We start from the raw sequence: 20,723 nt of genomic DNA, 5'->3' as shown, positions 1-20,723 counted from the left end.
GGAATTTCAGGAGACATGTGTTCATCAAGAAGATATTCTTGGCTGTCATTATCCCATGTAAAATATAAGCTTTATTTTACATTTCTCTTCCTAGGAAGACCTGTTGTTGTCAAAGGCACCTTGGACATAAAACACACAAGAAAACAGAGATTGGCATTTCTGCAGCTGAGAAAGACCCAGCATCTTCCTGCATGGGTCTCTGCTCAGACGACTGGATTCTCAACTGGTGACAGGACTGCTTCCCAGACTCCGGGTTTTCATATTTGCAGTGACACTGTAAGTAAGATCTGCCTAAGGTTATTTAACTTTTATAATTTTTAGTTGTAAATCTGGGAGGGAAAATTTGTCAGACTATTTTTTTCCCATATCATGAAGCTGTTTGTAAATACCGTGAACAGTTGTTGTAATGATGAAACATTTTTTACGGTTTATGATGTCTTTATCGGTATCAACTGTTATATTAAAAGAGGTTATATAAAAATAATAGATTTCATTTTCAAAGGTGGTGTTTATTGTCGTAAATGGAAACTACCTTCTTGATAATGTACATTGAATAGAACATAGTTATGTTTTCATTCTAAGAGTGATCTGTGACTCAGATTTCTGGGATCAGTCGGTTTGCTTCTTCATGGTGTGAGGAGAGCATTGGAGCACGCAGGGGGCTCTCAGGGGGCATGTGCTCAAGAGGATAGGTGCTCCGGAAGACAGCTTCTGCTTTAGTGCCATTTCTGAGGAAGGGGAATGACAGCAGCACTCATTAACTCTCACTACCACTCAGATAATAACAACATTTCTGTATAGTTCTTTGTAACATATAAAATTCTCATCAGTGAAGACAACTGATCAGTGTTCTTGTGGAAGGAGAGCTTTGTGGTAGGAAGTTCCTGAACTCAAACAAAAATAAGAAAAGGCAACTTGTCTCAGAAGGGGAGAAGATTCTGTTTCCTCGTGCGTGACCGGTCTTGTCAGTTCCTTCACAAGCCTGAGTGTCTGAGTAAAGATACAGATTTGGTTCTCAGGTCACAGTTATGTTTTGAAATTGTGCATGACAACAAAGTTCAGCCCCCCTGCCTTGCCTTTCAGGTTTGCATAACGTGATTCATAATTCAGTGAAATCTGTCTCTGATGCTCTTGGATGCTGAATTGTACCTTCTGAAACTGTCAGGAAATACTGAATTCAGAGGCTGTTTTTCCATGTGGGGCTTCAGACTGAGTTTTCTATCTGTTGCCTCCAGGGGTCCCATTAAAGCTCCAGGAGCCGGGCCCTTTCCTGGGAGCAACTTGAGGTGGCAGGAGAGTCTTGGCGGGGTGGTCTGAGAGGGAATCCCAATAGTGTCAGTTAGATTAGTTCCACTTCAATACTTTGAACATTCAGGTTCTCTGTAGTGGGTTTAGTAGTATCTACAAAGAGGTATTATAAGGAAAGCACTTGACTCACTGAGATGATTTAAAAAAAAAAAAAACAAAAAACAGTTTTAGTAGCCTTTTAAGGGTAAAAAAAAAAGTCCCTGGAGACACGGCTTCTGGTCCCTTCTATAGACCAGCTTAGCAGCACTGCACAAGAGCCCACAGGACATCCTTGCTGCACCTGGAGAAGCTACTTAACCTTCTGGCCACAGCACCAGTATTAACAGGCCAACCTGCTGGCAGTGATCAGAAATGAAGCCTTCATTCAGGACGAGCGTCCAGCCATTTTAGAGGAACAATTTCATGTTCAAATATATTTGATAAATAATGGATACAGGCGGCCGAATGCCTTTATACCTGGTATGTTTTTATACATCCATACCCTGATATCTGGTACCACCTGAGGAAAGAAGATTGTCTCACCCGTGAACTGGGTGCGGTGCTTTGATCCCTATTGGTGAGTTGCACCAGAATGATTGAAATCTGTGCCTGTAGCACTTGAGTCAACTGTCCTTAAACTTAGTTACCAGCTACAACCTCTTAAAATGTGTTACTTCTTCGGAACAGCAAGCCTTTGTTTCTGGCACTCCTTTCCTTTCCCTGCCTGACCTGTGCTGCTGGAATTGTGCCTCTTTTGCCATAACTGAGGCCTGCTGCAGGTCTGTGGTTTGCCTTGCTGCACAAGATGTGCTCCAAGGACTTGCAGTGTGGGCATCTTGCTGGAGCCCTGCTGACCCGCTCAGGTGGACTGGAGCCAGATCTGCACTGTAGCCCCAGCCCCAGGTGATCCTTGAGTTTGAGAAACGGTGGGATGGTGTTCTGTGTTTTACTCGGTGAAGCTGTGCTGTGGGGAGCATCACGCTTCTGGGAAGGTAACGGGCTGGAGCTTGGAACCATGCTAGGGAACCCGTCTTGCTGCCAGCTGTTGGGTTTGGTGATATGGATCTGCTAAAGGTGAGGGTTGTACTAGAATCTGTGATTGAACTTACAGAGAGTCCTTTAGCAGAAGGCCCTGAAATCCTGGGCCTCAGGATTCCTGGTCAACCACTAGAGACTCTGCTTCTCCAGTTCTCTTCAGCAAAATGGACTGGTGACGGCTGCCCCGCCTGCTTGTCTGGGGGTCGAGTCAAGTGGGGTCCTGCTAGTGGAATGCTGGAGCCATCGATGGGAGTGGGGAGGGCGCTCCTCCAGCTGGTGAGCCCCTCCTTGTTATAGGTCATGCTGGCTGTGCTGGAGGTCACCATGGTGATTGGATCAGGTCTGTGTATTCTTTTCATCATGGCATTTAGATTTCAACTTGGTAGTCTCCTGACTGTGCTCGTAGTCCTGACTTCCAATTTCAGGTAGCTATGATGAGGTTTTCATCTCAATGCATTAGAGGTCTCTGTGCCCTGCCAGCCACTGAAATAGCTCGATGGCCTTTGTGACCCTGTGTCCTGTAACTTATTTTCTAGAGAATATGTTGATGAATACAATATGTTGATGGATAAAATTTTCATAAACAGGTCTTACTGTGGTTATACAATAATATATTCAATGTGACACTTTTTATTTTTATTCATTAAAAAATATATATATATATATATATACTACAAAGACTTTATTTATTTACTTGTCAGAGACAGAAAGCAGAGACAGAGAGAAAGCAGGGGAGGAAGGGGCAGAAGGAGAAGCAGACTCCCTGCTCAGCAGGGAGCCCAACGCGGTACTCGATCCTAGGACCCTGGGATCATGACCTGAGCTGAAGGCAGATGCTTAACCAACTGAGCTACTCAGGCATCCCTACTTTCTGTCTTTTAAATGTAATTTCCTTATATTATAAAAGTATGTATTATTATCTTATTATATTTAATTATACTAATTATGTATATTACATGTAATTGTATATTCTATAGCTAAATTGTAAGTTTTCTGGGTCCCAAACCAGTGTAGGACGTGATCATGTGATCCCTGTAATCACAAGAACTCCAATGACGTTTCTCTCTATGTTGAAACACGAGCGAAGGGGTCTCTGCAGGGTCTGCGGTATCTGCCAGCCACCTATGGCACTGGTCATGGTTCTCTTTCTTGGTTCGTAGATACCTTTGGTCCAGTGGATCATCATGTGTGTTTCCAGAAACCTGACATGGGAACCTGTCCTGAATACATTGTATCATCCACTCTTGCCCCTCAACTTCCTGTTCATTTCCTGCTTCATCCAGTTACTCAGTATATTGTATGGGTGTTACTGTAACACAGCAGATACATTTTGGAAGATAAACAATGTAAAACGCCCACTGATAAAACAATGTAAAGGGCGCCCACTGAATAGATGTTTAGTCATCCTGTAAGGTAAAAGACAAATTGTTTGTTTTTACATTTTAATGATAATTACCTTTTATGAAATGCTAGTCTCAGTGCTAGTGACTTTCTATGTTGTTTTATTAATATTTTATTACTATAAAGAAGATACAGTTATAGCCAAAGTTATAGGTACTACAGAAAATGAAATGTGAAAGTCTTCTCTACCCTTCCAAAAATTCCCAGTCCAGCACTGCAGCAGGAAACAGTGCTAGCATTTTGTATGTCCTTCTGGAAACTATCTGTGTATCCTAACCGTAAATAAGTATCTCTCTCCTTTTTCAGTGGACTGGATTCATACCCTGCAGGCTGTTCTGTAGCTAGGTTTTATTTACACATAAAGATGTACTTTGGACTTCTTTCCAAGTAATATAGCCTGATCTAATGCATTCTTTTCTCTCTCTCTCTCTCTCTCTCTTTTTTTTTTTTTTTTTTTTGGTGCAGAGTACCCAGTGTACAGATATGACAGAATTTAAGTCTGCCATTGCTGATATTTTAGATCATTTCCAGTTTTCACTGGTACAGAGAGTGGTGCAGTCTGTAACATCCTTATCTGTACATTTATCTTTACACATTGTTCAAGTATATCCAAAATCTAAATTATTAGTAGTACTGTGGTCAAAAGAGGAGGATATTTAAAATACCTATTTTGGAGTGCCATGTTGCTCTCTTAGATGGTTATGCTAACTTGCATTTGAAAGCAAGAGTAGAGACTGTAAGAGTGTAAATCATTTGACCCATGTTCTCAAAGGTGGAGAGTAGTAAAGTCAGCTTTCGGACTCAGATCCACCCACAGTGTTTCTTCTAAGCAACAGATGTCTCAGCTGCTGGGTTTGGGTTTTTTTTTTTTTTTTTAAGATTTAATTTATTTATTAGAAAGAGAGGACACAAGGCAGAGAAAGGGGTGAGCAGAGGAGAAGCAGGCTTACTGCTATGTAGGGAGCTTAATGTGGGGCTTGATCCTGGGACTCTGGGATGATGACCTGAGCTGAAGGCAGACACCTAACTGACTGAGCCACCCAGGTGCCCCATATTTTGTTTTAAAGATTTTATTTATTTATTTGACAGAGCACAAGTGGCAGAGCAGCAAGCAGAGGGAGAGGGAGAAGCAGGCTTCCCATGGAACAGGAAGCCGGACATGGGGCTTGATTCCAGGACCCTGGGATCATGACCTGAGCCGAAGTCAGATGCTTCATCAACTACAGCACCCCGGACCCCCTCAGCTGCTGTTTTAAGCATAATTTTGGCTTTAAAGCTAGGAGGCATTATTTTTTATCTCTTTATATTCTTAAACTCAATCAGGCAATTATGATAATTCTTCCATCATCAATGCATAGCCTTTATGATTTTGTATATTGATTTCATATCCTGCAACTTCACTGAATTCACTTAGTCTCACAGTTTTGTGGTGGAGTCTTCAGGGGATTCTATGCATAATATCATAGTGTCTGCAAGGAGTGACAGTTTCACTTCTCTTCTGACTTGGAGACCTTTTATTTCTTTTTCTTGCCTAATTGCTCTGGCTAGGACTTCCAATACTGTGTTAAATAAAGGTGTCAAGAGTAGACATCCTTCTTTTGTTCCTGATGGTAAAGGAGAAGCTTTCAGATTTTCACCATTACCGATGATGTTAGCTGAGGGTTTATCATATATGCTCTTTACTACATTGAGGTCTGTTCATCTTGTACCCACTTTGTTGAACTTTGTATGTTGAACTTTGTCAGAAGCTTTTTCTACAACTATTGAGATGACTGTATGATTCTTCTCTGTCATTCTGTTAATGTGATGTGTCACATTAACACATGAATGATGTATGAATGTGGAACCATCCTTGTATCCCAGGAATGAATCCTGTTTGATCACGATGTATAATCCTTTTAATGTATTCTTGAACCCAGTTTGCTAATATTTCCTTGGGGTTTTTGCCTCTCTGTTCATCAGGGATATTGGCCTGTAGTTCTCTTCCTTGCCGTGTTCTTGTGTGGTTTTACTATCAGGGTAAGGCTGGCCTTGTAAATGAGCCTGGAAGCTTTCCTTCCTCTTCTAAGCCCTTAATGGTGGTCCTATGAGATGGACGTTGATTATTATTCTGATTAGGACATGGGAAGAACTGAGGCTCCAAGAAAAAAGGAATTAAATTTTAAAATGTAATCAGTAGAGGGTACTTAACCAAAGGCCTTATGGCCCCCCGAACCGCCAAAGCCCTCGTTAAAGAGCCCGCTGGTAGAAGAGGTGAGATAAGGGGTGTGGGATTAGTGGCTTTGAGTGTATTGATACTGGTGCATTGTGTTCACTAACAACAGGGAAATACAGTGATATTTCTGGCCGTGGGGCCCTGTCACACCTCAAGCCAGTAGCAACTCAGAACAGCTTTCTTTTGGCCTCCTCCATGTGTGATGGCCCCAGGGAAAATGGGTGATTTGCAGTTGAGGGTATTTGATCCAGAACTTTCTTTAAACCTCACTGCAGACATAATCATGTGGCATTACATCTGTCTGGATAGTTCCTTTTTATTAAGTGGACTCTTCCTCTGTCTCATCTGCTTTCCTCTCGGCTCTCTCTGTCTTAGGCTCAGACCAGATCTTTTTCTCAAGAAAGAAGATCTTTGTCTGTAAGGCCGTGGGATCCCTTCTTGAATTCGGATCGAAACTTTGCTATTTTCCAGGCCAAATACACCCACTGAACTTAATCCACAGACATTTCTTAGAATAATTTTTTTTTCTGTTTTCGCTTTTAATTATTTTTTCCTTCTAGTTCACAACTTATTTATAAAGTCAGTTTGATTGTTCCTATTTTAAGATTGAAGAACCCGAATCATAGGAAGCTCATGTGACTTATTTCAAATACAAGCCAGTCAGAGTTCAAGTGGTTGTTTACTCTCTACTAGTGCCTACTCCATCGAAAGAAGTCTCCAACTTAAGAAGCAGGTTATGTTCCAAAAATCCATTTGTAAGTCATGATTTGGCACTTGGAGTGAATTTTACCAGTAGTGGGGGAAATGTTAGAACTGGTGATTAGGCCCCTTGGCAAGCCTGCACAAGTCTGTGTAGCTCTTATATAATCACCTAATGATGTGTTTGCGTAAAACTAAGAATGATCTTGGGATTCTGGTTACCAAAAACTCTCTTTTCTGGGAGAAGCGTCCAGTTGGAAGATGGGGACGCAGAGGGAACTAGAGAGTCTGCCGGGACATCGGGGACACTGGGAAGGCTGCTAGAGGCTGGGACACTGTTTAACGCCCACTTTTTTGTTAAAACTTTGAGGATTTGGGTGGTTGGGTGATGCTTGGTGCCAGCATAACTTCCGCAACAGCTGTGGTTAGCATTGATAGGACTGATGGACAAAATTATTTATCTGAGGGGATATTAATGATCCTGATGGTAAAGACAGACCAGCAAATCAGAGAAAACGTTCCCCCTCAGTCCTCCGTGTGGTGAGGTCAGCAGAGTTGGTTCCCCATTGGCCCAGGGACCCCACAAGCTGGGGCAGCCGGGCTGAGTTCTGGAGAGATGATGTGGGTCCCTGGTGCGGGAAGAGGAGCCCATGATGCCTGTGTGTGAAGTGGTTCTGGGATGTGATCACACTTATGTCCTGTGTTAATACGTTCTGGGCTGCCTTGCACTTCAGAGTACAAAGCATCTTGTATTTCCCTTAGCTTTGGAAAGTCTAGTGCCTCTTTAGAGGCCCCATGATTCCTGTCTTATTGTTCTCAGATATTTGTATGCAGCTTTTTTTGTTGTTAGCAAAAGGGAGGATACATTCTTTGGGGAGAGGAAGCTGAGTGACAGATCCCTCCTGAGTGGCCTCAGGGTGAGTTCTTGCCTTGCCAGCACACTGAAAAGGTGAGGGGAGGCCCGCCTGCAGCCCCTCCCTGGGCGGGTGACACGCAGACCTACCAGAGCCCTATGCTTAGCCCAGAGAGGGAAACTGCCTTTACTACGAACCCCTCCCCCTGGTCCCTGCAAAGGAGGGTGGGACCTGTGACCTGTGACCACTTTCAGAAGTGTTAACAAGGGAGGAGGAAAGTCAGCAAACACAGTTTTACATATATTCTGAGGTTTATAGAGTCTTTGTTTTAAATAATTTACAAAGAAATTTTTTGACATCCATATAATTCTTCCATTTCTTATGATGCTGAATTTGTGCGTGTGTTTGAGGAGGCTTTTTCTGTCCAGAAGGGAAATACGGTAATGATGCTGGAGTTGTGGCTAACATTTTCTGGGCACCAGTATCAGATTGGACATGCATTGCTGTGGCGTGCTCTGCTCAGGAAATCCCCTGCTGTGGGGGCATGGAATGCGTGACAGTGCACACTGGGACCTTCCTGGGGCAGGGGGTAGGCAGGTTTGCCAGGTCCGATGGCCGCGTGCTCAGACTGAGCCCTGGTGATTTCTTCTGGTGCCTGTGTGTCCGCAGGAGGTGGGGAGAGACCAGGGAGGGACTATTCTGGAGGCTGTTCTACCTGCTTCAAGGAGTGCCCTGCCCAAAGGTTTAGAGAGCCACACGGCGGTGTTTCTCTTGTTGGCTTGAATTCACGTGTGGGATAAATAGACCGCAGGCAGTGGGGGCACCCATTGTTCTTACTGCAGATTCCATCTTGTGCACGGGGTCAGAGGGGAGGTGGGTGAGAGGGGAGGGAGGAGGTTGTGTGTTTTTGCTTTTGTTTGTTGATGGACAGAAACCTGCTACTGGTAATTTGACTATTAATTTTCCTTTCCATTGAAGCCCTGGACCTTCTAGTAAGAGGGAAAAAAAAGTTAAGAACAAAAACCTCATTTCAAGCAAATCCCACTCGTACTATTCTTTTTCTCATGTGCAAACAATGCTACATAACATAGAGGACAAAGTAATACGTTCTTGGCAGCTTACATGGCATGCTTATTCATTTTTTAAGCATTCTAATCATCAGTTGAGAGAAAACTCTGGTGTCTGATATCTTGGCTTAGCTGATTGCTTTTTATTTTCTTTTGTTTCTTCTTATTCTAGGACCTGAGAGACTTAGGGGAAAGATCATATTTTCTTGAGATTTTTCTAATGTCTTAAGACATTCTTAAGATTATTCAAATTAGGGGCACCTGGGTGGCTCAGTGGGTTAAAGCCTCTGCCTTCGACTCAGGTCATGATCCCAGGGTCCTGGGATCAAGCCCCGCATCGGACTCTCTGCTCAGCGGGGAGCCTGCTTCCCCCTCTCTCTCTGCCTGCCTCTCTGCCTGCTTGTGATCTCTGCCTGTGAAATAAATAAATAAAATCTTTTTAAAAAGATTATTCAAAATAAGGGTGCCTGGGTGGCTCAATTAGTTAAGCATCTGCCTTCAGTTCAGGTCCTAGGATGGAGCCGTGCTTCTCCCTCTCCAAACTCCCCCTGCTTGTGTTCCCTCTCTCGCTGTGTCTCTCTCTGTCAAATAAATAAATAAAGATCTTTAGGGGGAAAAAAATATCCAAATTATTTTAAACTACACAACTCACTGTCCTCATGGTGGCCCTTCATTTTTCCATTACTCCTGTGTCCTAACGGCTCACACCTGGGTGAAGAGTCGAAGGGTGATGTTGGTGCTCTGTCTTTCCCTGTCCTCCCCTAAAATGCGATAAGTCTTACCCCGTCCTTCACACTGAGGACAAGGACAGGGAGAGAAGGGCCAAAAGCAGAGGTGGGGAGGCGTGGGCGGGACGGTGGCTCTTCAGGTGCATGGGGCTGCTGGGCCCCTTGCAGAGGCTGCTGCTTTCCCTGCACTCTCAACTCCTTCCAGTATCTTTCCTGTCTTGTCTGCATCTTTGCCTGTCTGCCTGTCAATGGCTGATTTTATATCATTTTCTCTCTTAGGGCCAAGAAGTCAGAACATGGCGGTGAGCGATGGAAACAGTGATTTTGTGGGTCTGGGCAATGGCAGCGTGACAACCAGTGCTCCCACCCTCGGCGCCGTCCCACTCTGTGACGGGGACCTCGCCACCCAGCAGCTTGCAGCCAGAGAGGCCCTGAGGACTAAAGTGAGTCCGAATGGATGCCTGCAGGTCAATGGCACCGTGAAGTCCTCCTTTCTGCCCATGGACAGCCACCAAAGAGCGCCCGCCATGCTGTCCCCATGCTGCCACCCGTGCCCATTCCATCGGCCCCTGGCCAGCCAGAGCAGTCACCCAGAGGGCCGGCCCGAGGCTGGCCCCGCCCCGCCTTCTGCTCTGGCCTCATGCTGCTTGCAGCCACACTCCGAGTATTCTGCACCTCTGTGCCCCAGCCGTACGCCCGTCTACCAGGCTGCGTGCTGCCTGCAGCCCTCTCCGCCCTTCTGCCTGCACCATGCATGGCCTGGCCGTTTCCCACACCAGCCCGGGCAGCCGCATGTGGCCGGCTTCAGGTAAGTGTACACAGGTTCTGCTCACCTTTGTGCCCCACCAAGTAGGCACAAATGCTCCTGCTTGTGTCAATTTCCCCAAAGGGAGGAGCCCACAGGTGTCAGTGGGAGGAAACCAGAATGCATGTGAAATAATATGTCCCTGTCTCATCCGTTGATCGACTCTCATGTGCTGCCTGCCTGTCTGTCAGTTCGCTGTCCTGGTGGCCTTGACTTACAACGTTCCATGAAGCTTTTACTGTCAGCAGCTGTTGCTACTACTCATGGGGGTTACATCTGTGACAAGGCTGCCTGAACAGGAGTCTTGGTGGTCAGCAACCTTTATGACAATGAAGCAGGCACTTCCGCGTGCTTCCAAGCAGCGTGTCCACCAGCTCTGTTCATGTGCTTTGGTTGACCTTGTTGAGATCAGACCATCTCTCAAGGGGGGACCCTGTCGATCTGCAGCGTAGGTCTCTGAAAACTACATTTTATGAAGTGTTTTGGGGCCTGGTAGACGGAAATGTGCTGGGCACACCTGTGTCGTGTCTGGCACCCGCTCTAGCCCAATGCGTGCTTTCTGCTCTGTGTCTTCCACACGAACTGCAGGTGAGCGATGCTGGTATTTTCTGAAACACTGAGTGCTTTGTAAGACCAAGTATTAGTTCATATTTGTGGGTTATGAGCTTTCAGTGAGCTGGGAAAGCACTCTCCTTTGCCAGTGAGGGGAGAGTTCACACCCAGGGAGATGCGCCAGTCTGACACGCACAACTCCATCGGCATTGAGCCTTGTGGTCCACACCTCCGCCCACTTGGAGCATTTCTTTCTGGGGTGACAGAGAACGTTTCCTCCAGCCACCTCCTCCTCATTCCTGCTGTCTTCCCACACGATCACCACTTTGAGCTCTGCTACCGCGTGCTGGTTTTGCCTGGAAAGCTCATGCAAATGTGGTCATACAGTGTGTACACGTCAGTGTCCCATGGTTTCCACTTAGCATAGTGTTGGAAACACGACTCACTGCCGCATAGTTTGCCTCTCTGTTGCTGAGTCACAATGCACTGTGTACCTGGGACAGGCTCACTGTCACCTACAGAGTCAGTCAGACCTCCAGTTGGGAAGTATGTCCTGGGGAAGTCACATACATATGGTGTGCGGACTGTAGCTAAGAACACAGGGCTATGTGCTTGGAAGTGGTTAATAAAGGAGATCTTAAAAGCTCTCATGGCAAGAAAAAGCTTTTGTAACTATGAGTGGTGACAGATTTATTGTGGTGCTAAATTCATAACGTATACAAACATCAAATCATGTTGAAACTAATATAACCCTGTATGTCAATTATAGCTCCATAAAAAAAGGATCAGATCCGGAAAGGGGTTGTTGAGGAATGGATCCTTTACACCTTTATCAGGTTTGGGTTGCTGTTGACATTATCTGGTTTCACCATTTTAAAAAAAACACAGAGGGAGATGGGGAATGACAGTGGGTCTCGGAGGACTGTCCTCTGCAGTGTGTTCTTGCAGTTTCTAAATACATTTTCCAAGTCAGGGGCGAGAGTGTTTTAGTCACAGAACTACGCGAAGGATGGGCCAAAGCTATTTCCCTGAAGGCTTGTCCTGATAGCGTTGTGCTACCTGACCAGTTCTAGGCTCCTTCTACTTTGAATTAAACTGTGGAAGTGTTTGACTTTAAAATTATCTGGCCACTGATATTGACACTTTAGAATCATCAGTTATATGGTTGCAGGATGTGAGGGGAGACAGATACCTCTATATTTTGAGGCTGATCCCACTTTTTAAAAACTTCAGAAAATATTAAACCTATAGGCAGGTAACGCATTGTTTTAATACACAGGCAGGACTTTACCATAGCGTCTCTGTATGTATTCTTAAAGGGATGAGAGTCCTGTGTTCATACAGCTTTAAATAAGATGGCATGGGGTTGGCTCAGTCAGTTCAGTGGGTGACTCTTGGTTTCAGCTCAGGTCATGAGCTTGTGAGAGGTCATGAAATCGAGCCCCATGTCAGGCTCCATGCTGGGTGGAGTGTTTAAGATGCTCTCTCTCTCTCCCCCTCTGCTCGCCTGTTCTCCCTCTCTCAAATAATAGATTAATAAAATCTTTAATAAAAAATAAATAAATAGAATAGCATTAAAAAACAGATAAAAATGTCATATTTGTCTATCAAGAAAAGTTGGAGGAAAAAGTGGAATATTCCTTGAGAAATGTTTCCTATCCAGAATGTTTCTCAAGAATTTGAGCCTTTTGATCAACTCCGTGTAACAGATGGAATCTTCTACAGACGTCTGTACAGGAGTGTCTCTTCACAGTTTTGTCTATCACATACTTCACTTAAGACATGTCTTTATAAGCTATAATTGACATACAGGATTATATTAGTTTCAACATTTACTTATTTATACAATCAACAGTATTTTCTGAGTGCGTGCCGGGCATCGCAAATGTAATTATGAACAGGATGAGACTATGAATGAAATAGCAGATTCCCAGTGCAAGCTCTGAGCTGTTTCCAATTGAGGCAGAGGATGCCATGAATGATGCTTGGCAAGTCCCAAACTCGTGATCATGGCAGGGATGATGTGAGTTCTGGGTGCCCAGCAAGCACACTTCTACTTCCCTGAAGGTAGTTTTGCAGGCAGATGGTCACTCTGAGTGTGCCCCACTGCCAGAGGCTCAAGAGCTGTGCTGCTGAGTAGGCTTGGCATGGAGGAGCCCATGAAAGGAGCTGACAACAGGGCACAACCTTGTCCCCGCCCCAAACATTGTGCCATATGCCATTTGTAGCGTGTGTCACCTTCTCCTATTGTCCTTCTGGATTCTTCCAGCATCTGGCTCACTTGCTCAGAGGTGTTCTGTTTGCTCTCCCCTAGGACACTACTTGCTTTCAGCTCTTCTTAAAAAAAAAGTAGGAAGGGATAATTCTTGTTTTATGTTAGGAGAGAATCTACTTCCTGAAATCTGGTTTCTTGGTGTACAGTATATCATAACACCCTAGGCCAAATGACAGCTCTGAGCATTGTTTCTCAAACTGCCTTCCTGTGATGCTCGTGCTCTGCAATGATCCACCCTTTTCCCCTTTCCTGAGCCCTGGCGATTGAGTTATTTCTCTTTAGCTGGGACATTTGAAAGAGAAATCCCAGTGAACACTTCACTAGCATTGTGGCATGAACCTGGCATTGATGCTGATCCCAGTGTCTGTGATTTGCCCTAATCACTAGACTCAAACCAGATGGCTTTTCTAAGATGCTGTGTGATGAGTGGAAAAATTGCAGGTTAGTGCTTCAATTGCTCAGCAAGTAGTCAATGAGTACTTACGTACCTGGTGTCAGGTGCTGAAAGCAGAGGTACAGACCGCGTGGTCCTCACCTTCAGAGGGGCGGGGGTGGTGTGGACGTGGTCTGAGTCTGGGCCTGTGTGGACTCTAGGTAGGTGCCCAAGGTCCAGAAGTGAAACTGCGGCGCTCTTCCATATATTCAGGAGAACCAGATCATAGACGCATAAATTCTTCCCTCCTGTTTTCCTCTCTTACTAAGAGCAACATAATCATGAGCCTTTACTTACAGATGGTGGGACTGCTGGGCAGGCGTGTTGGAGGATGGGGTGGTCCCACTGCATGCTTTAGCTGCGCGCTGCTCACAGGGCCCAGTGAACCTCAGAATTTAGTTCTAAGTCTCCTGGGCACCATTCACCTGTGCCTGGGGCTTCCATACTGGACATGTGCGTTCTGCTAGGGTGTTTCCGTGGGCAAGGCTCTCTTTTCTCTTGGAGCAACTGAGGTTCCTTCTGACCTCTGTGGTAACAAATGGAGCTCCAGCGAGGTAGAGTGACGGCCGTATTTGACAGTGAATGATACCCTTTTTTTGTCCACATGATTCTGGTTAATTGGGGTTTGACTGCTTATGTTTTGCTTACTGTATCATAGGGTAATGTCCAAAGATAAAATCCCTTTTCTTCAAAAATCTAAAGGACTTAAAACCTCCCAACTATAAAACATTGTAGTGGATTGGTACCCTCTAGCGGCCCCAGTTACACCCACAAAAGCCGTTGCCATGTTATTTAGATGAACCTGAAAGCAAAGCTATCTGCACATTTCATTTGTCGATGGCAGGTCTACAATACAGTGTCAGACAGAGCTTTTCTGGGAGACACAGCCATCCTGGGAGGCACCACGGCCACTACTTTATGACTCGCCTTTCACTCTTCCAGCTCTTTCTCCCCTGCTCCCCGTGCCAGGTGAGGGGTGTGCACACGGCTTCACACACACACGCCCACATGAGTCCTGGCCAGGCCACTTGCTGTCTTCATGTCTCGGGCAGGCATTCGTTTCTCCTGGCCTTCCCTTCTGTCTCTGCAAAGATGGGAGTCACCATTCTCTTCTGGTGTGTTCCTGTTTCTTCTCTTTCTCCTAGCTGCTGCTCTTCACTCCATTAGTCTTGTTTCAGAAATCAAGCTATGGTTGACTCCTGGCTGAAATAAACGCATGATGTATTGCTTTTCACTCTTGTCCCCACTGACCCTAGCCCCCAGAAGAACAAGTGTAGCAGACGGTCCCTGACTCGCCGTCTGGATAAGGAGAGGATTATAGAGAATAAGCGGGCCTCCCTGCCCAGGGGACCCAGAGCCACTGTGCTAATGTTAATATGTCATCTGAGTATGGGGTTAATTTTAGAAATCTGGTAAGATTGAATCTTGAGTTCATTGAAACTGAGGTTATTTTTAAATTCCTTAAAGTAGTCAAAATTAACTTTTAAAATAGGATAATATTTGTAAAATCTAAAATGTTCCAAGCTTGCTTGCCCAAGTCAGTCCGTCTGGCAGGCGGATGGGGTGAAGGCCTGTTTTATGGTAAGACTTCTCTGAGAGAATAATGTGGATAAAGGAACGGATTTCAGAGGGGGCTGTGAAATGCTCATTTCAGAATTTGGACCTTGGTCGTCTTCTGCTTTCATAGTACATGTCAGCAAACAATGCCCTCTTTCTTTCATAAAACTGATTAATTTTTTGGAATGAGGCAAACATGTTCTTTCTTCACCTCCTTTCTGTGTCAGTGAGAGTTGTTTTAGAGACTGAAGGGGGGAAAAAAAGAAATGTTTTAATTTTTCTCTTTTTCTTTTGGCTAAAAAGTAGTTTAAAGAAACTTAAGAAATTTGACCAACAGTAAACCCAAGTGAAAGGATCAGGTACATCTCTTCAAGAAGAGCCAATCGTTTATACCCTATTTCCAAAGAGAGCACCCAATTTCCAAATGTAAGTGGATGGCTAGCTGTCACTTAAAAGAATTTATATAACTTAATGTTTATTAAGAGAATTTTGATTGCTATGCTATTTTATGTTCTTTTCAACAAATTAACTCCATAAAAATACATCTCTCTCTCTCTTTTTTTTTTTTTTTTTTTTAAGCACAAACAAGGTATCTAGCCAGTTGGTTGGTATTTTGGATATAAACTGTGCCTGCAGCATAGCTGGAACTCAGTGAATATTTGTGGGGTTTTGTTTTTTTGTTTGTTTGTTTTTAAAGATTTTATTTATTTATTTGAGAGACAGCGAGAGCATGAGCGAGGAGAAGGTCAGAGGGAGAAGCAGACTCCCCATGGAGCTGGGAGCCCGATGTAGGACTTGATCCCAGGACTCCAGGATCATGACCTGAGCCCAAGGCAGCCGTCCAACCAACTGAGCCACCCAGGTGTCCTTCAGTGAATATTTGTTGAGTGAATGATCACAAAACAGTAATTCTTGGAACATCTTATGTAATGAAAAATTCACAGAGTTTAAACTTTTTAAGGAAAGCTCATGAAGTTAGACTGGTCACTGGCATCAGGGGCCATGATGGTCTCGGTGGGTAGACATGGAGCAAACGCAGCTGCTGTCTGAGCACAGACACAATCTAGAGAGTCATGTGAGTCCCAGAGAGGGATTCAGGGCCTTTCCTAAACCTGGCCCACAGGAGCAGGAGCCCTGGAAGGGATGGGCATGGGGAGACAGCAGGAGCAGGAGGTCTGGAGGGGGGACTGGAGGCAACAGGAGCAGGTCTGGATGGGGCAGCAGGAGGTCTGGAGAGGGTGGGAGTGAGGGTGTGGGGGGCGGCAGGAGCTGGAGGCCTAAAGGGGATGGGAGTGGGAGTATGGAGTGGGGGCATGGAGGGCGGTGCCATGTGGCCTCATTCTGGAATCTCAGCTCAATGCGGAGCTGGCTTGAGATTCTCTCTCTCCCTCTGCCCCACCCTCTACTCTCTCTCCCTTTCTCTCTCTCTCAAATGAATAAATAAAATCTTAAAAAAAAAAAAATCACAGACTCGTTTATAAGGAGGAAAAGGAAGACATGTAGAGACGAGGCCCTCACACAGCTCCCAAGCTGCCATCTTACCCGGCTCTGGAGCCCCTTTGAGAAAGTCAGGTGGGACCTGGAATCTTTACTCCAGAAGTTGGCCAGGAATAACCTTTCTGTTTGCTCAGCCCCAGCCCCCTCCAGGATATTTGCAGGTCCCGCAAGAGTGACTTTATAAAACTGGTGGATGAACCATGAATTCCCGAAATCTTTGTTCATATGTATTTTATGAATTTAGAAAGCAAACTCAAAGGAGAAGCTGTAGGATGAGATGTGATACCATGTTCTACATGGATTTGCAAATTAAGTGGTTTGAATCGTTACCTAGTAGTTTGAGATTCAAGCATGTTGCTTTCTACTGGAATGTGAGCAGTTTACTGCTTCTAAGCACTGCTCTGGGTATCTAGTAAGAAGCACATTCATTCCTTCAGACCCTATTTCTGTGTCTGTGGTCACCTGGGCCTGCCCACCTCCCCTTCCTGAGACACTGCTTTCATTATGCCTCTTGGCCCTGGCTCAGGGATCCTGCACGGTTTCCCCCAACTCCTTGACCTGGCATTGGAGTCAGGGAGGGAGTGTGTTTGCTAGAGGAAGGAAGGGCGGTAGTTCAGGGACAAGTCCGTAACCCTGAACAGGAACAGGGTAACAGATCTCAGTGAGTGAGATGACTGTAACAGATTTTCTTCCTGCCATTCATCAGTTTAAATGGAAATCTGATTAATGGTAGACTGAGTCTTTGTTTCCATTTACACATAATTAAGACTTAGGTTACTTTAGGGCCCCAGCCAACACTAAATATTCTGGGTCTTCATTTTTTAGGGATTAGCCTAGGAGTTTTTAATTGTCAGCCTTTGGCCACCTTATTGATCACCAGAAAATAAAATTATTTCATTGTAAAGCAATCCCTAGGAGGCATGCATTTAAATGTATTATCCAATTATTAAAATGCCCCCCCCCCCACACACACACAGAATTAAACCCAACATTGAGCTCCACACTACTGATTTTTTTTCTGGCTTTACTTTCTTACCTCACCTTCTTCTCCCAAAACACATTCTACTCGAGCAGCGTTTGTGTCTGGTGAGTATTTTGGCTTGAGGATTTTAGACTTCGTTCCAGCATTCCTTGCTCTTAAGTCAGTTAAGTTTAATAAGATTTTGCTGGCTTTTTTTGAGCTTTTCTTGGATCTCTTGTTAGTGATTATTATTCACATCTTACTAAGAAAGTATATGCTGTCCTCTTATTTAGTATGATTGGGGTAAGGCTCACAGCAGTTGTCTGGTGTGCAAAGGCTCACATTTAAGGGCACGTGCTTTATAATTTAGTATAACGTTAACTGTACCGCATGAGGCTGTTTGCTTTATGGGCTCCAACTAAACCATGCAGATGTAACTTTATGGGCTGAGGAAGAATGCTTTCTCTTAACCAAAGCCACTTTTCAGCCATTTAAAACTATTCTAAATGAACTGATTGTGCCTTTTATTCAGTGTTCTAATGTCTTTGAACAGTTTCCTTGTGAAAACATAAGGCATTCTTGGATTCCTCTTTTAGGATGTGCATTGCATGGGACCAGAGCCATGTGGTATTTCAACCTTTGGTTACTGCCTCTCCTCTTTCTCCTAAGTGGCAGAGACAAAATGTATTTGAAAATGAATTTCCCACGCCCCTCTTCCTTCACCTTTCAGGGAGCAGCCAGCCGGAGAGCTGCCTTTTAACTAGCGCTCCCTAAAGAGGAGGTAATTCACTAATAATAGCAGAGGAAGTGACATCCTTACCCATCTTCCCCCAGTTTGGGATAACACAATTCCTTTCTTGTTTATTGAAATCACTGGGGACAAAATAGCATCATTTCTTGCTTGCTTCTTAGGACTAGACTCTACTAATAAGTAGGATTTGTCCCAGCTGAGGGGCTTTGAGTCTGAGTGGGACAGACAGAGAATCACGTATAGTATGCACAAACATGCTTTTGGAACATCGCATAGAAATGCCTCCACGGGTCACCAGGCCTACTTACTAATGGAGGCCACTATTCTTACTCTTCCCTCCGTATCCCCACTGGAGAGACGTCTTTAAGTGTCAGGCATTCCTCTTCTGCCAGTTTTGATTAAGTTGCCTTAGGGATTTTTAAATATGTTCAAAATGCACGTTTCTATCATTGTGTCTGCTGAATCTTTTATTACATCTCTGCAAAATTTTTATTGTCTCCAGGAGGGAAACTACAAATTATTTAATAGAGGTAGGATTTTCTCAGCTGACCAGTAGCCACTAAATGTTTACCTGGGCTCTCAAGTGTATAGAAGTGAAAGACAGCAAAGGGGACTCGGCAGAAAGATTGCCCATAACCAGACATTGTAGCAGTTTGGTCACTTTGAAAAACATGCCTTATTTTCTCTCATAGACTGGCATTTCCCGTCAGTCATAAAGAAAATATAAAACTTGTGTGTTATAAGTGTAGACATTCATTACTGAAGGTAGAAATGGTCATAATCAGGAGTCTAGATGTATCTTAGATGTAAATTCAGCATGGTTTGAAATAGGAAGAAAAGCAGTTCTTTATCAGTGTGAATCAAGTGTGAATTATCACTCACATGGATTTTAGGTGTGCCGCCAAGGTGTGAAGATGGGGAGGGAAGGATGAAGGTAATCATCAAGAGTCGTGTCTCCCCTTCTCTCACCTGTGAATAGAGGCTTTGTGTGGAAATACAACCAACTACTAATGGGGTCTGTGTTCATGACCTCCTTGAATATGTCTGGTCATGTGCACGATTAAGACTAGTTTTCCATTAACATTGCATTTAAGATTATATAACATTCAAATTATTTTTATTCTGCCATCCCATGACTATGTCCTTCCATAATGCCATCACAAAATTACCTAAGAATTTTAATAGTAAGGCTTATCACTACCAAAAATATTCTAAAGTATTCTGGTATAATGAATAGCAGTCTTAAGTAAACACATAAATGAGTAAAATTCTTTCAAAATTATGAGATGGGACTTGATCGTGCATTGTACCTGTGTCTTCGGCAAAGAAAATGGATTTCGGTGGCAGAAAGTCTCAAATTTTTAACAATATTAATGGTTTCATCAAACCCTTCCCATATACCAGACCTTGTACTATGTTCTACACATGCTCTCTGATTTAATCCTGCAAACAGCCCAAGGAGTTCAGAGCTGTTGATTCTGTCCAGTGCTAAATGAGACCATGAAGTGCCATTTCAGAGAGAGTGTGGGGCTCCGGGTGAGTCCTGGTCTCTAACTGCGAGGTGTCTTAGTGTCCGCAGAAGTTCACGAGTCAGGACTGCCATGGTATAAGCACTGCACGGGCTCACCTCCAAGATCACTGATCACATCCAGATGATGGGCCTCTGGCTGCAGGAGTTTCAGGCCAGGACACAGTGGCCGCTCCTCACATGCTTCTCACACAGACCGAAGGGAGAGTCTACCTCATTTCCCCACTCTCTGTGTCCTATCCACGCTGCACTCAAACACAGTGGTGGTGGAAATGCCAGCAGTAATGAGTCTATCTTGCAATTTTGAAGGGTAACATGCCATTTATGGAGGAGCTGTCCGGATAGGACCAGCTGCTTCAGATGTCAGTTTGCCCCCGACGCCCCTGAGGGTTTGTAATATGTAATTAGACTTCATGCCTGTCCTCTGTATGACCTGCAGGCTGACTGTCCCCCTTCCCCTTTCCCGGTGATACCCAGACCGGTGACACCCATCTCCTTTCTTCTCCTGAGTTCTGTGGTTCACAGCCCCCACTGATGACCCGTCCGTACACAGTTTCCTCTCAGTAGCCCCAGAGTGCTTCTGCTCTTCCTGAGTGCTATGACCATCCTGCCTCTGTGCTGCTCACTGAGCCACTTTTTCCTCTTCCCATACCTTTTCATTGTGGTTTTCCTACCCGCTCTTGTCTGTTAAAGATTTCAGATCCCCGGAGTGCCGGAGTGGTTCAATTGATGAAGTGTCTGTCCTCAGTTTAGGTCATGACCCAGGGTCCCAGGATCAAGTCCCACATCAGTCTCCCTGCTCAGTGGGGACTCTGATTCTCCTTCTGCCTCTGTGCCCCCACCCCTGACAGCTTGTGCTCTCTGTTTCTGTCTGAAAAATAAATAAATAAAATCTTTTAAAAAATTTTTTTTCAAATCCCTACTTCCTGCCCATATCTATCATGTGATGGATGTCTCTGTATTCACAGTAGCATGTAGGACGTCTTCCTTCAAATATTCTGCTAAAGTATCAGAGGAGAGCACTTTGAAACCCTTAAATGGAAGCCTGGGTACCTTTGTTAATTAGACACAAGTA

At 44.6% G+C, this 20,723-nt stretch overlaps 1 protein-coding gene and 1 long non-coding RNA gene across 11 annotated transcripts in view; both read left to right on the top strand.

The window, feature by feature from the left end:
• Positions 1–20,723, top strand: part of LOC309850529 — a 510,333-nt gene that overhangs the window by 154,265 nt on the left and 335,345 nt on the right. The window lies entirely within an intron of this gene.
• DISP1 (dispatched RND transporter family member 1) overlaps positions 1–20,723 on the top strand; it is a 175,179-nt gene that overhangs the window by 123,474 nt on the left and 30,982 nt on the right. For all 10 annotated transcript variants that reach the window (XM_082704532.1, XM_082704525.1, XM_082704531.1 and 7 more), the window contains 2 exons: positions 95–276; positions 9,569–10,097. In XM_082704532.1, the coding sequence (XP_082560658.1) occupies positions 9,586–10,097 (512 nt within the window). In that variant the 5' untranslated portion in view covers positions 95–276; positions 9,569–9,585. The remainder of the gene's footprint in view (positions 1–94; positions 277–9,568; positions 10,098–20,723) is intronic.

The sequence above is a fragment of the Mustela nivalis genome (genome assembly GCF_964662115.1).
Source record: "Mustela nivalis genome assembly, chromosome: 16".
Taxonomy (NCBI): domain Eukaryota; kingdom Metazoa; phylum Chordata; class Mammalia; order Carnivora; family Mustelidae; genus Mustela; species Mustela nivalis.
The sequence above is the reverse complement of the archived record's forward strand: the minus strand, read 5'-3'. Positions and strand labels throughout refer to the sequence as shown.